The sequence below is a fragment of the Stigmatopora argus genome, chromosome 13 (assembly GCF_051989625.1).
Source record: "Stigmatopora argus isolate UIUO_Sarg chromosome 13, RoL_Sarg_1.0, whole genome shotgun sequence".
NCBI lineage: Eukaryota > Metazoa > Chordata > Actinopteri > Syngnathiformes > Syngnathidae > Stigmatopora > Stigmatopora argus.
Genome location: NC_135399.1, coordinates 11582453 through 11596060, shown reverse-complemented (window position 1 = coordinate 11596060; position 13608 = coordinate 11582453). Strand labels below are relative to the sequence as shown.

The 13608-nt window shown below is 43.1% G+C and overlaps 1 protein-coding gene across 2 annotated transcripts; it reads right to left on the bottom strand.

The window, feature by feature from the left end:
- Positions 1 to 286: 286 nt before the first annotated feature.
- Positions 287 to 13277, bottom strand: LOC144086775 (electrogenic aspartate/glutamate antiporter SLC25A12, mitochondrial-like). 2 transcript variants are annotated; one of them, XM_077616871.1, is made up of 18 exons: positions 13259 to 13277; positions 13046 to 13099; positions 11110 to 11252; positions 10872 to 10987; positions 10585 to 10724; positions 9147 to 9293; positions 8410 to 8548; positions 7696 to 7789; positions 7394 to 7493; positions 6344 to 6425; positions 5452 to 5610; positions 4526 to 4578; positions 4219 to 4299; positions 2430 to 2570; positions 1549 to 1687; positions 1214 to 1372; positions 826 to 916; positions 287 to 752 (listed from the first exon to the last, which is right to left on the bottom strand). In XM_077616871.1, exons 2-18 carry the CDS (start codon positions 13091 to 13093, stop codon positions 533 to 535), a joined length of 2052 nt encoding a protein of 683 aa, XP_077472997.1. In that variant the 5' UTR covers positions 13094 to 13099; positions 13259 to 13277; the 3' UTR covers positions 287 to 532. The 2 variants fall into 2 exon arrangements, with proteins under 2 accessions (XP_077472997.1, XP_077472996.1); XM_077616870.1 differs by lacking the exon at positions 13259 to 13277 and having other exon boundaries at positions 13046 to 13233.
- Between the last annotated feature and the right edge of the window lie 331 nt (positions 13278 to 13608).

Here is a 13608-nt window from a genome sequence, read left to right as displayed (position 1 = left end):
GTTGTGCTTTTCTATTTAGGAAATGTTACAAAAAAAGACATTGGATTCACTGTGGATTATTTTGTTTCCATCGCTGCTGTTTGAATGCTTGGAACTCCTTAGCTCACTTCAATTCTTGCCTGGCACCAAGCAGCAAAGCAATACTGTTGTTCCCAGTCAATAGGTAAGTTATTCAATGAATAATGATGACATTCAGTGAGATTTCATTCTACAGTAAATAGTTCATGTGCTCCATTAGTCGGTGAGTGTGTAGCTATTGGGTCATGGAAATGTGATATTTCACACAAAAGTTTAAAACCATTTATTCCAAGAAAATAAATACAATTAAAATTATTGCCCCTGCTCAAAATAAACAATTGGAAAACATCTGTACATAGCAGAATCATATAGCACCTTTACCCAAGCTTTTTAGCATACAGTAAAATGCAGTCTAGTGTCATAATGTTCCTCTTATTATAAGTACAGCATGTGCAAATTGTGCAAGTTTTGCAGAGTAAACATTAAAAAAAGACAGATTGATGCAGCATTTGAATCAAGAAGTCACATGCTTAGTGGAAGCCAATTTTTTGTAGCGGCTTAGTGTTGAAGCATTGCCGGCCGCCCCTTCAAACCTTGGAAATTGAAGGCCGAACTTTCTCTCCACCCCCACAAATGTGGCGGCCGCCAGACGGTATCCGCCCACGTGGTCGGGCCTGGTGTGAGGAATGTCCTTTGATTTGTTAGCAGGGGTGGGCTGGGATCCTGACGGACGACTGAAACAGGGAGTCCGATGAGGGCCGAGGTTATTCGGCGAGTAAAAGGTGCAATGGCGTATGGAGTACTTACTGTGCGTCAAAGTCGATGTTCAACCATCTCTGCAGCAATTCGTAGGTTAACAAGGTCACGCCAAACTGCGGTGATGATCGGAAGACTCGAGCTGAAAGATGCACAGAAACAGACAGCGGGTTTATTTCTGCTCATAAAATAATGCATTGAATATTTTTAAATGCAATGGATAGATTATACCGTGAATTTACAAAAAAAAGAGTTTCAAATGGATTCTTGTTGAACTCATCCTTTTTCATACCCAAAGACCCAAGCAGTTAGACTAATGTTAAAACATTATTGTACTTCTGTTGGGGAATTGAGTCCAGCTCCGAAAAAATGTTGAGAGGTTAAAAGCCCCCCCTTCCAGCTCAAATGCATTGGCAAAAAGGAAATAAATGCGGCCCACCTCCGGCTCCCTTCCAGAAGGCCCTGAAGCCTTCCTCCTTGAGGATCTTCCTAAAACAGTCGATGACTCCGCTGTACGTCGTTTGGCCTGCTCTGGCCGCCACCTGCAGCCTCGTCTTGATGACATCGGCGGGGGTCATCAGCCCCGCTGCCGGGATGCCTTTAAGAGAACAATTGACCAAACGGCAGTCAAGTGATGACGTGTTCAAGGACTCCACGCACAACAGTAGGTGGGCTGGCCGCTATACTCTCACCGATACACTTACACTACAATATCATGATATGATACAAGAATTGCATCTGTAATTTTGCTCAGTTTCTCCCTTATTTTCTTACCCGCCAATATTCCAGCAGTGAGCAGCTGAAGAGGCCCCACTTTCCCATTCTCATATGCAAGCATCCCCTTGATGTGTGCGTAAACGGGGAAGTAAATGGAGGTGAAGGGGATGTCCCTCAGGAAGCAGGCTTTAGCTCCCTAGAACACAACATGATCATTTAGAATAGATTTATGCAAGTAGGCAAAATCAGGGAGTTGTCTCTCCAACAGAGTGGTCGCTGTGCTGTCTTATTTCACTTAAAGGCCACTTTAATGTTGACGGAGCCAAAGCTCCTCAAGGCCAAGATATCCATCACGCTCCGTTGGCTGTGTTGCAGCTTCTGCCGAGAGGAAGTCAGCATTTTCGCAGCTTTTTCCGAGTGTGCTTTGTTACCGAATCGCACGCTATCTGCTCGTCATTAAAGTACGACGGTGTACGTGGCCAGCTAGGGAAAAGCCACAAGAATGTGGAAAACCAGCAAGTAGTGAGGCATCCGCCCTCCCTACTTGCAGCATTGCTTTTTTTTACGTGTTCAACACTGTTGGGGAAAATTGCAAACAGTACAAGTGGCGTTTAGATTTGAAATTCTGATTGTTCCTGATTCCCGGCCTGCAAAGTGAAGAGAAGGTTCAAGCAGGAAACGTACTCGTTTGATGAAGTGAAACGTACCGCGCATATTAGGGTCAGTTCAGATTTGAAGGACATTTTAAGTTCCAACCTTAAAATCTTAAATAAGATACAAACAGAATACTAAAACAAGCCATTTCTGAGTAGATTGAATTATTTGAGACAAAATCGAACAAAACCAAGAAAAATGAAAAAAAGAAAATGGCTTCATGTCTTTTATGACATTCTCCGCCCTTGTGTGACAGGTAGCCTGACACGGGTCCGCTGACCCACCTTGTAGAGGCCAAAGAAGCCCAAGTCTCGTACAATGTTGAGGGCGCTGACCCTGGGCCCCGTGGTGATTTCCCCGGCCACCTGCAGGCGGATCTTCACAATCTCCAGAGGATTGGTGAAAATCACCTGGGAGCATCCAGCCTGTAAAGAGGTGAAAAGGTGATTTAATGTTGGAAAATAACAAATTCCCACGATGACGTGTGACGACGCTAATGATGTGTAAGCGTTTCCCCCTAATGGGATTTCTTAAATGATGACCAGACAAAAGGCACTTTTCATCCACGCTACAGTTTCACGCTGTTTAGCATCAGCCTTGAGAGGAGCAGAGAAAAAAAGCAGGCATTGATAGAGGAACGACAGGGGTCAGGTCGGAGCAGACGTCGGGCGAGGAGCGGCCCCGGCCCACGCTCGGGAGGCTCCAGAGGCTGTGACCCTGGCACAGGCCCTCTGCCCTCTCGCTCCCCCACCCCCGAGGCACCTCCTATGGCGAGGGCGAACGAGCCTGCCCGGCCTTGCCCCGCACACTTCCCAAATTCACCCTCGTTCCCAGGGGGGAGAGCGCTGAATTACCCCTGAACGGACCGGCCCGAGGCACGGCGCCCTGTGACTCAGGCACATTTATCACCCCCTCCCCGTAAAGCTAATCAGGCCTCAGGATGGCCGCTGGTGACATTTAGGGCAGGGGTCTTATCTGTAAACATCCGAGCTAGGATCTAAAAAAAGCTCAGGCGCATTTAGTCATTTTTAAAATTGGAGGACGAGAAGGAGGGGAGCATCCGCTTCTCTGAAGATGGATGCGCTCACCCCCTCTCCTTTATCTTTTTTGCTTCTGATGCCAGCCATGGTTTGGCAACATTTCATAGCAAAACAACCCCACAGGGTGTGATAAAATCCCACCGAGCCTTCTAAATGAATGGCACGAGTCCCCAGATGGGATGTATCCTGTGTAGGGTTTGTACAAGAAATATGCTCCGGCCTCACCGGGTGTGTTGGCGGGCTTTGGGTATGCGCGATGCTGTCAAACCCAATCACAAATGAGCAAGAACCGGCTCGGCCGGGACCCCGCAGGGCCTCTCCTCCAATTACACCCTGACAGGGGTTGCGACCCCGCGAACAACCTGCGGGGCTCGTCTCCGCAACCGGCCTGGTTCTCTTCAGAACCTTCATCCGTCCGTCCGCTGGATGGAAAGAAATGCACCGCTTGCATCTCCTCTCTGACATCACAAAAGATTTGCAGTGCAACATGCAGCGATTCTCATTACTGGGGCCTAGAATTTTGGATTTAGGGAAGCGTACAATGCAATACTTTGCTACGTAATTACATATTGATTCGGCAAAACCTCTGAGTTGATTCACTTCCTGGCGATGTTAACTTTTAAATGTCATGTTAATGCTCAATTTGGATTGCCGAATGCTTCTAAAAAGTATGTTACACTCAGCGATACATTAGAGATATACCATATATATTATATATATATATCCATATATATTATATATATATATATATCTAATGTCCATACTGAATTTAATTCCTTTTCATTCCTAATGCTCCGAAGTGTATTTTGTCTCGGTCAATCTATGTAATAGTTTGAGAGGCTCATTTTGCCCCCATAAAAAACGAAAAAGTCAGTGATTATTGTTAATCTCACACACGTTAAACCTCAATATGTCAATCTTGCATATAGAAAAAAAAACAGTAGTCAAACTACTAAACTGTTTTGCAGCCAAGAATACTAATCTAATACTATAGCTTTGCTGCGGACTGAAAAAATAAATGAGTTGTGCTTACACATCCACCAGCTAAAATTTCAGCAGCCAGAGGGATGGAACCATCTTCGCTGGTGAACTTGTCCCGGACTAAATCGTTCATCTGAGAGGATGGGGTGGGGGTTGGTGTTTGGTGGGAGACAAGAAGAAAAAAAGCAGATGAGACCCAATTCCGCCCTTGATAGCCAAGCATCAACATTATCTTGTGCTCGGAGCTGTGTTCTTGATTGCGAAGAACGCCTGCTACCATGCATGTTTTTCATCTCCAAAGCTAGTTCTTGACTGAAGCTTTTGGGCTCACTCGAAAGTGGCAGGAAGGAATGACTTGCCATGAGTTTGATGGCTTTCTCTGGGGCCACGCCAATGAGCTGTGGGACGAGACCTGCAAAATAATATTCCTAGTTACCAATAGGAGAGCTTTTGAACACAGGTTCACTGTGTTATGAAAACAGGTTCTTTATTTTCTTCCTGTATAATAAAAAAATCAACAGTAACTGTAGAACAATCTAAAAAAAATCGCATAGATTCTCTAAAATGGTGCTGCATTTAACAAATTTCTTCCTTCTTCCTGTAAATATTGACATTTATTAAATTCTCTTTTTCTTTTATGTTAAAGATTCCTTCCGGTGAGATGCACTTGATCAAAACTTTGTTTTTTTGCTCTTAAGTCCTCCAATATAGGGATGTCAAATAGTTTAGTCATATTCTAATGTGTTAAGAGATTATCAATGAAAAATCAGTGCCAATGAAGAACATTCAAATAATTGTGTGGTCAAAATATTGTGTGGTCAAAAACCGGCAAAGCAGGTTTGAAGGCGTTTCATGTAGCATAATTCATCAAGATGACTCTGCTTCTGCAGGAGCTGCTGAGTGACTGCTTCTGTGATGGTGCCAGAATAACAGACTGCCTCAATCATCAAGCGAGGAGGAGGGACAAAAAGTTGCGTTGATGGAAGAATCAGTAGGTGGCGGTCTTCACCCTTCCAGGTGAATTGCCCTAATGTGAGAGTGTTTGTGCCATTCCGGTCTAAACGTGATCCTGTGACACTGCTACATATAATGAAAGCGCGAGCACTGCGTGCTACCTATTCTTCACCAATGGGAGGCCAAAAGGCTTCTGGTATCAATTAGCAAAACACACCGCCGACATTAGCGCCCTGACACTTTGTGGTGCGTTCCCACACGACAATTTGTTTGGTGCATTTTGTTCCAGAATAATGTTCCCCATAATAACAATAATGGGCCGGCGGATTACCTCGGTAGAGGCCAAAGATGCCTTCATAGCGCAGGACTTTCTTGCCACAGTCGAAGCTGTTCTTGTACATGAGCTCGCCCACCAATGAGCCCGTCGACCGCTGGTTCTGCATGCGAGTCTTGACCAGATCGATAGGGAACACAACTGTCGCACCCGTGGCTAGAACACGCACATTTTAGTTCATTGATGGGAATTGGACCTGCGTGAACACAACTGCACGTATAACTGCACCAGGCTGCAATTTCAGTAACCATCAATACTATACAAAAAGGCAATGTAGAATCACACGGCAAGAACTACCTAACTAAATTATAACCCCCATATTAAATTCACTGCCAGTTTTCCCAATTAAACTAGATATTTTACTTCCACCCTGTCAAACGCAGTGAATGAGTTAAATGTATAAATGTGTCCAAATGACTATAGATGTGTTTCAAATAGACTCTGACCAAAGAGTCAGAAGAGAGTGAAATTATGTTATTGCACTCAAGCCTTATTAGGATAAATTGATCTGATCTGATTGGCTGCAGAAACCGTTTCTTTGCTAATATCGTTTGCGTTGCGCACTCAGTCAACACTGATTTGGTTTAAAGGATTTTGAATACACACACACAATCTGCTTCTGATCTAAGGTTTTTTTTATATCAGATATTCCTTGTTCCTTTCTACATAATAATTAGATTCCAGGAGAACGGTTACGGAAGATTTGTGTCATTCCAAAGCTCCGGCGCCGATGACAGCCTGGAGCGGTCGGTTGCGCAGTGGCACAATGCGGCCGCCTCAGTTCACGGCTCCTCGCCCCGCCCACGGCACAATGGTTGGCCCCGGAATCTCGGGCCCATCCATCTGGCCGTCTAACGTTGCCCCGCTCGGCGTCAGACATGTCACTCACCTCCGGCAATTGAGCCCAGGGCGAATCTGTAAGCAGACTCCGCAACTTGGAGCCAGACAGGCTGGGACGATTCATGAGCGTCCTGTGCGGGACAAAATGAGAGGTCACGTGAGTGGGTGAAAACACAGGATTGTAGAAAAGGCGCGGCAGGCAGCTCCCGTGTCACGGAACTAGATACAGTACGGATGGAAAGAAACTCAACAGTCGGTAGAACAATGCCCTTTGGAGTTAGTCGTTGACCAAATGACCCCGAGGGTTCCCCAGAAGCTACACGCGTCTAGAAGCTGAAGCATGATTTCCTTCTTATCTGCGTGCATGACTACATCTATGTTTGACATGGAACGGAGGGCCTCTTTGTTTTCACAGCAGTGCAGGGGAACAGATTAGCCCCACAAGCCTTTTCCATGTTCAGATAAATATCTACAAATGTGTGAGACCCCGCATATGTGTCCAAGTGGTAACTTCTACCAGACGTGAGCACGCATCCCCCCATCCCGCCTCCCTCCGTCCCTGCTGCCAGATGCTGAGTTGCCTGCTATCAAGATTCATGACTTGATCAAAGGTTTTGGACGATTAGCATACTTCCGCTAAAGGCAGGCCTAGAGATGGGAGGAATTCAATTCCGGATGTCCCGAGAGCACCACTGGCTTGGGAGCTCTGACCACAGCCCAGTACGGAAGCATGTTATCCTGTGAAGGCAAGATTGTTGTTCTCTTAGTCACCTTGAGCGCCCCCCCCCCTCAACCCCTTCATGCCATTAGCAGACATTGCTAAATGCCTCTAAAATACCTGCCTTTTATCATGTGTGTGTGAGGAGAGCTTTTCATGGAGAGGTGCAACAATCCATTCCTCTTCTATAAATGTAATTGCTCTACTTTCATCTGGGAGTTTAAGTAATGCACTTCACAAGGGAGAAAAAAATGTGGGCACTCTGCTAATTCACTTACGGGTCACCCTCTTTAGGATTTTTTTTCTCCTTTGGCAAAGGTCCTCCAAGAGAAGCTCAGATAAAAGGCGGCAGAATGTGATGTGAGGTGTCAATCAGGCTACCTGTCTCCGTGCCTCAGCAAAATGGTAAGCCATGTCTTCTTCTTCTTCTTCTTCTTCTTCCAACGGGGCTATCCTCTCGATGTCACTTAGGTTGAGCCGCCTAAACAGACAACAACGGTTGAGGCCGGGGAATTAGGACAGAAAAAATACACCCTTATCTATCAAAATGTGAAAATGTTTTAAAGAAATACCCTTTGCCTCACTCTGAGATTGTAGAAAGACAACAACAAATAAAATGTTTTCAAGTGTCACACATCATCCAAAATAACAAATTGGCATGAAACAACAACACTAAAACCTACCCTGAGTGATCGTGGAGACCGGCGAGTTGGTAGAGAATGTTGATCTCCATTGGTGTAATTTGACCAAACTTATTGGCAGCATGGACAAACTCCTCTATATTGCTCAAAAGAAAAAAAGGGGTCTGAATATGATTGTTTCATCTCCAAAATATTACTTGACCATTTGTGTTCATTTACTGGTTAGTATTTGCAAATACTACATGTTAAAAGAAGGTACATGGTAGGCATACCCTTCTACGAAATTGTCCGTCTTTAAATTAATGTTAAGCTACACCGACAGTACTTTAAAATGAGTTTGTTGCTTTTTTCCATTATCACTCAATCTGTGATCCATCTAGTTCAAGCTTTTCTCCAACTGAAATGTGAAAGCTATTTAAAGCCATGCTGACTTCACCTCACCTTATTTGCAAATACTACAACGGGGGAGGGGACAAGATTGGGGCATCGGAACAGGAAACACTGAGGATGGAGATGGTGGCTGACAGCACGACTATCAGTTACACCGATCTACATGTAGGGGAAGTGCTCTGATTACCAGGTTAAACCTTTTCATTTACCTTAGCAATTTAGCGCTACAGAAAATGTTCGCTGTGTGGTCACTCACACCATTCTGTCAAGACAGTTAAACATGATCACACAGCTTCAAAACAAAAATCCACGCGGAATATTATGGTGTCAGTCAGTGGTGAAGTGGGCGAGTCGGATCGGGGTTACCTTTGGTGACCGGCGTGTCTTTAAATGTGCCGGCGAGGGTGCTGTAAATCTTGCGGATCAGCTCCATGTTGTTCAGGAGGGTGTTAAAGGCGTTGAAGTAGGAGAAGCTCACCACGTGGCAGGTACTTCCTCCAGCAGCCTGGAGAAAGAACGAAATATAGCAAAAAGCTGCGCTAGGTCTTTTATTTTGAGGGTGGGGGGAGGAAAAAATTGGTAACTGCTGACCAATACTTAGCAGCACTGTGCTGGTATTAGAAGTCTTTTGAAGGAAATAAGAACATCCGCGCAAGAAACCCGACTTCTTGAAACCTAATGTTCGGAAGCGGAGTGCCACTCACGAACAGAGCAGAAAACCATTCAGTTCCCCAAAATAAGACACTCCTTTTCAACCACCTATCAGCATATAAAACACTATGTTTAGCCGAAGATGCATGCACAGTCTTCTTCCTGGCATATGATGAAATGACAAGACAGCGAGTCTGTACAATCCTGGCGATGTCTGATTTTCTGGAATCGCTGAAATGTTGTGTATTCACTTGTGTGATACCCAAAGCTTGTGTTTTGTATTCAAAGTGAATAACAGGCAACTCATGTGAATTGCACTGCTTGATGAAAACATAGCTTTATATTTAATTTACTCCTCATAAGAAAGACTTGTGACTTTTTGACTTTCCAGCTAGTCTAGTCCAAGTCTGAGAACAAAAAAAACAGTTGTAGAACATTTATCTCCAACTCACAGAAACTAGATTCTCCTCCACAAATGGAGTCAGCATATGGCGCCTGATGGTAACCATGATGTCGCTGAACTCCAAGGCCGTGATGGTGCCACTTTTCCCTTTGTCTTTTTGGGCAAAAGCCTGGCGGGCGTGCTCCAGTTGCAGCTCCTAGAGACAGGAGAGAGCAAAACGGGTCAGGCTGACAAAAGGCGATGAGAGAGAGTTCCCGTGATGACGAGCGCCACACGATAGGTGAACTGTGAAATGGAACCTTGAAGGAGGGAAAAAAGTAATAATGTCATCGTTGGACAGATAGGAAAGTCATCTGATGTGACAGAGGGAGACACTGGCTTTGGTAATCATGGTGTCTCTCAGGAGACTAATGGAAACCATGTCCCGAGAAGCCTGATCCCGGGACGTAGATCGAAGCGCTCACTGAGCCGACTGGCAGGTGTGTGCGTGCCAGCCAGCGTGTGGGTGTGTGAAATGATACGACATGACAAGCGTGCAATCAGAATGGGATGCGGGAGTAAGGCTGACCCCGGTCCAACTTCGAGTTGTCAAAGCTCATGTAACCAGAGCATCACAGAGCAACGTCACCGCAATATCCAGCTGTTACTTCCTCTTAGCACCGCTTCTCATAAGCTAATCAGTGGATTGTGGTTCAATAATTCCTCTCCCAATGTCTGATGATTACTTTGAGAAACGCCAAGAGAGGATGCATCACAAACCAGTCAAAACGTTTGGGTTTTGTGAAACATCCACTAGGAGGAGGTAGAGAGCCCATGTGATATCCTGATTTATTTATTTATTTTAGACAAAAAGTCAGGCTTGAAAATGAGGGCCCACTTGTTGATAAACAGTTCAGGTTGCGCTTTAGCATTAACAATATAATTTTTATTTCCACTGATGTTCCCTTTGCTGTCATTCTGACAACTAGAACTGTATAGTCTTGTGTCTCAGGTCACCATCTGATGTTTTGTTTTAGTCATTTTACATGCTTTACATACATTTATTTATTTAAGCGCACACATCGTGGTCTCACATGTTTTGTTGGGGGGTTTTCGTGATTGGGTGCGTTTCCTTGTGTGTCCTGTCCTCGTGATTGGATGAGTTTCACCTGCTGTGTCTTTTCTGGCTCTCCTTCCCTTGTGTGACCCAGGTGTGTGTGATTGTCATCAACCCCTGTCTGTGTATTTAAAGACTAAATCAAAACCCTGTAAAGATTTCTATAATTGCAAAGGTAGAAATCATAAATAGGTGAGCAGTTAGAGTACAACCCCCAAATACGGTAATAGGTCAATTTAGTGAACGTCACAAATGTCGTAGGTCACTGGACACTGAAAATCAAACATATAACTCCAGTATGACTTTTAACCCAATTCCTGATGGCATAGGGTTAGAATCACAGCATCAAAATAGAGTATTTACAGAGTATTCACAATTTTGGCAAATGTACCTGCAGAAACTGGGTGAACTCTGTGTAGCTGAGGTTCTTGCTTCTCTCATGGCCAAAGTGGAGCCTGATGAACTCGCAGTCCCAGTTGAAGGGAATGTGATGATGGACTGTAGTCTGGCTAAAAATGTCCCGTACATACTCTGAAAGTGTTAAATGCTTTAAATGATGACGAGAAAAGTTCCAAAGAAAATTGCAAATGACAGTTATTAGTACATAGTACTAGAAACAGGTATGATGTACACATAGTGCCAATGCTGCACAAACCAGTTATCCCACTAAGTACATACCAAATGAAACAGTTCCTGTGCCAGTCTTGTCAAATAGCTGAAAGGCAACTATGAACAGGGCATCTGGGACGCACAGAACTGACTCAAAGGCCAGAAATTCCTGGAATGAGATCAACCTGTTGCGACAAAGTTCATCAATTGATATCCAGCAAAGCACTCCACAATCAATTTTCTTTTCGCTCACTCGAAAGCATCTTTCTCTAGCGAAAAGTGGTGATGATTTCAAAACATCCCTCACCCGTCTTTGGTGGTGTCAACCACCCCCGCTATCAAGCCCACAGTTTTGGGGTTATGTTGTGGCTGTGTTTGCAGACCCAAATAACTCTGGACAAAGTCTTTGGGTGTCATGTAATGCTCTCCATCTTCCACAACGCTGGCATACTGTGAAAAAAAGGGGTGACAAATGATGAATGTCCACCTTTTATCTGTTTTCAAATTTATAGAATCCATGTCATAATGGCCAGAAAGAACTAAATAGCTCTAAATAGCTCATATTTGCAAACATTCACTGTCATATAAGCCTTGTGGCATTGTTGCCCTTCAACACTCTGAAGGAAAAATACCCACCAGCTAGCACTGCACTGTTCTAAACGTAAGACCTCGAACCCTGTCAGACTTGCATTCCATTTTAGAGTCAGGGTTGGTTTTCACCCCATGAACCATGATCGCAGCGCTGAGCCCGCAAAAAAATAAAAACCCAGAAAGGGCTTAAGATAAACAGAAACAGTGTGGGTAAAGCGTTTCATGCTAAGTGTTTTTATTGCTATTGCACTGCAATAAATTGAAGTGAAAATATTCATTTCCAGCAATTTATTGCTGTGCTGCCTTTTCTCTTCGACATCACATTATTATTGTGTTTCTATTCAGCCTCACAGTAGGTCTCGAGTCATTCTTAATCAAATTATACCGTCAGTCAGAACGAGCTGGCAGTAATTAACTCTTGCACCTGAAAGTGTATCACAAATTACACAGCCAGTCCTCTTTCAGGAAGTTCACACTCCAAAATCTATGTCAGATTAACTCACACACGGGTGTTAAACTTGAAGACGGAGGGCCAGACCACACCTTTGCTTAACGTGTGGTGTTCTAAAGTTAAAAAACAACACAGGAATATGTATATATGTTGTCTGGCAGACACCAAGTGAAGTCAAATCCATACTTTTGAACAAATCTATACTACTTGCTTGTCCCCGCTTAATTTTTAGTCATTTGAGGTGGGGACAAAAAGCTTGAGAACAAATGTATTACCGCTTTATGGGACGGATAAAAATAAATATATATATATATATATATATATATATATACTTATATATATATATATATATATATATATATATATATATATATATATATATATATATATATATATATATACTTATATATATATATATATATATATATATATATATATATATATATATATATATATATATACTTTCAGGTGCAAGATATATATATATATATATATATATACACACATACATACACATGCTGATTTCTATGAAGGAGGCCCAAGGCTCTACATAAGCACCTATACAATGCAATTATATGCTGTTTTATATATATTGTACTACAGTGTCAACAATTAGTAAGTGAGCATAGTTTTCCATTTTTTCAGGTTTGAACTCAAATTTTTACAATCAACAAATGACAGACAGCCCTTATTTCAAACTTATAAGCCATGTCTAACACAACTCAGGCACTATAATAATATTGAGTTCCAAGTCATCACTCTCCTTGTATCAAGAATCCAAATTTGAGTTAAGAGTTTTTTTTATACATTTTTTTTAATTTTTCCATCCGCTTTTTGAATGGTTTGGTAAAACTTCCAAATAAAAAAAGGGAAAACCTTTTCAATCACGTTACCAGAAATTATGCAACATAACCGAATGCAATTCTATGGCAAAGCACTCTTATGTCTGATTTAAGTAAACTCAAACCCAGAGGTAGGGAATCTATGGCTCAGGAGCCAAATGTGGCTCTGTGATGGGTGCATATGGCTCGCCGCTAACCTATGGGATAAAATATGGAAACTGCTGGTGCGATACCCTTTTCAATCTGATTTTTTTTTCATTAGACAGTTGTGCATGTATACTTCCATTGATATTCATCAGTTTTCTTTGTCAAAAAGCCAAAGAAATCATAATAAATAGAAAAATAAATACATCTCTTACCTTAAGAAAAGCTGCCTTCAGCTCACTGGGGTCGGCTCGTTTCGTCATTTGCACCTGTTAATACACAAGCCGAATTTAAGCCTCAATCTGCTTGCATCTTGAACCAACCCGAATAAATAGGTTAAACCGGATCATCAACGTTTTTCCTTATGTGAATAACTCAGATTTTTTGTAAAACCAGTATGCCTGAACTGATCTAAAACATCCCATTACTTTGCTGGAGGCACGATCCGCATGTTGGGGAAGGGGGCGTAGTACACCCCCCTGTTGTGCTACGCATAGGCATTCGTGGAAGCGTTTTTTTAAAGTTAATATCTGTTAAAAAGTAGTCACCGTGACCGCCATGCTGGGCTGTGACGTTGGCTGCAAAAAAGCTAGCTAACAATTCCTGTTTGTCGGGTCTAAACGAGGACACCCAAGTCCTGAATGGAATGCAAAAGCAAGAAATAGAAAGTTTACCCCTTTATAGGCGAGTGGTTATATTTACTGATTAATATTTTAAAAATGTATTCATTCATTCATTCATTTTCTGAGCCGCTTATGCCCACAAGGGCTGTGGGGGG

Bases quoted from the DNA above. Each gene is read 5' to 3' on its own strand.
- LOC144086775 (XM_077616871.1), bottom strand. From the start codon at position 13,093: ATGACGAAACGAGCCGACCCCAGTGAGCTGAAGGCAGCTTTTCTTAAG. The intron at 9,294-10,584 runs GTACATTTGCCA...TCCTGTCTCTAG, and splicing joins AGTTCACCCAGTTTCTGCAG to GAGCTGCAACTGGAGCACGC. The intron at 4,300-4,525 runs GCAAGTCATTCC...CCATCCTCTCAG, and splicing joins AGAAAGCCATCAAACTCATG to ATGAACGATTTAGTCCGGGA.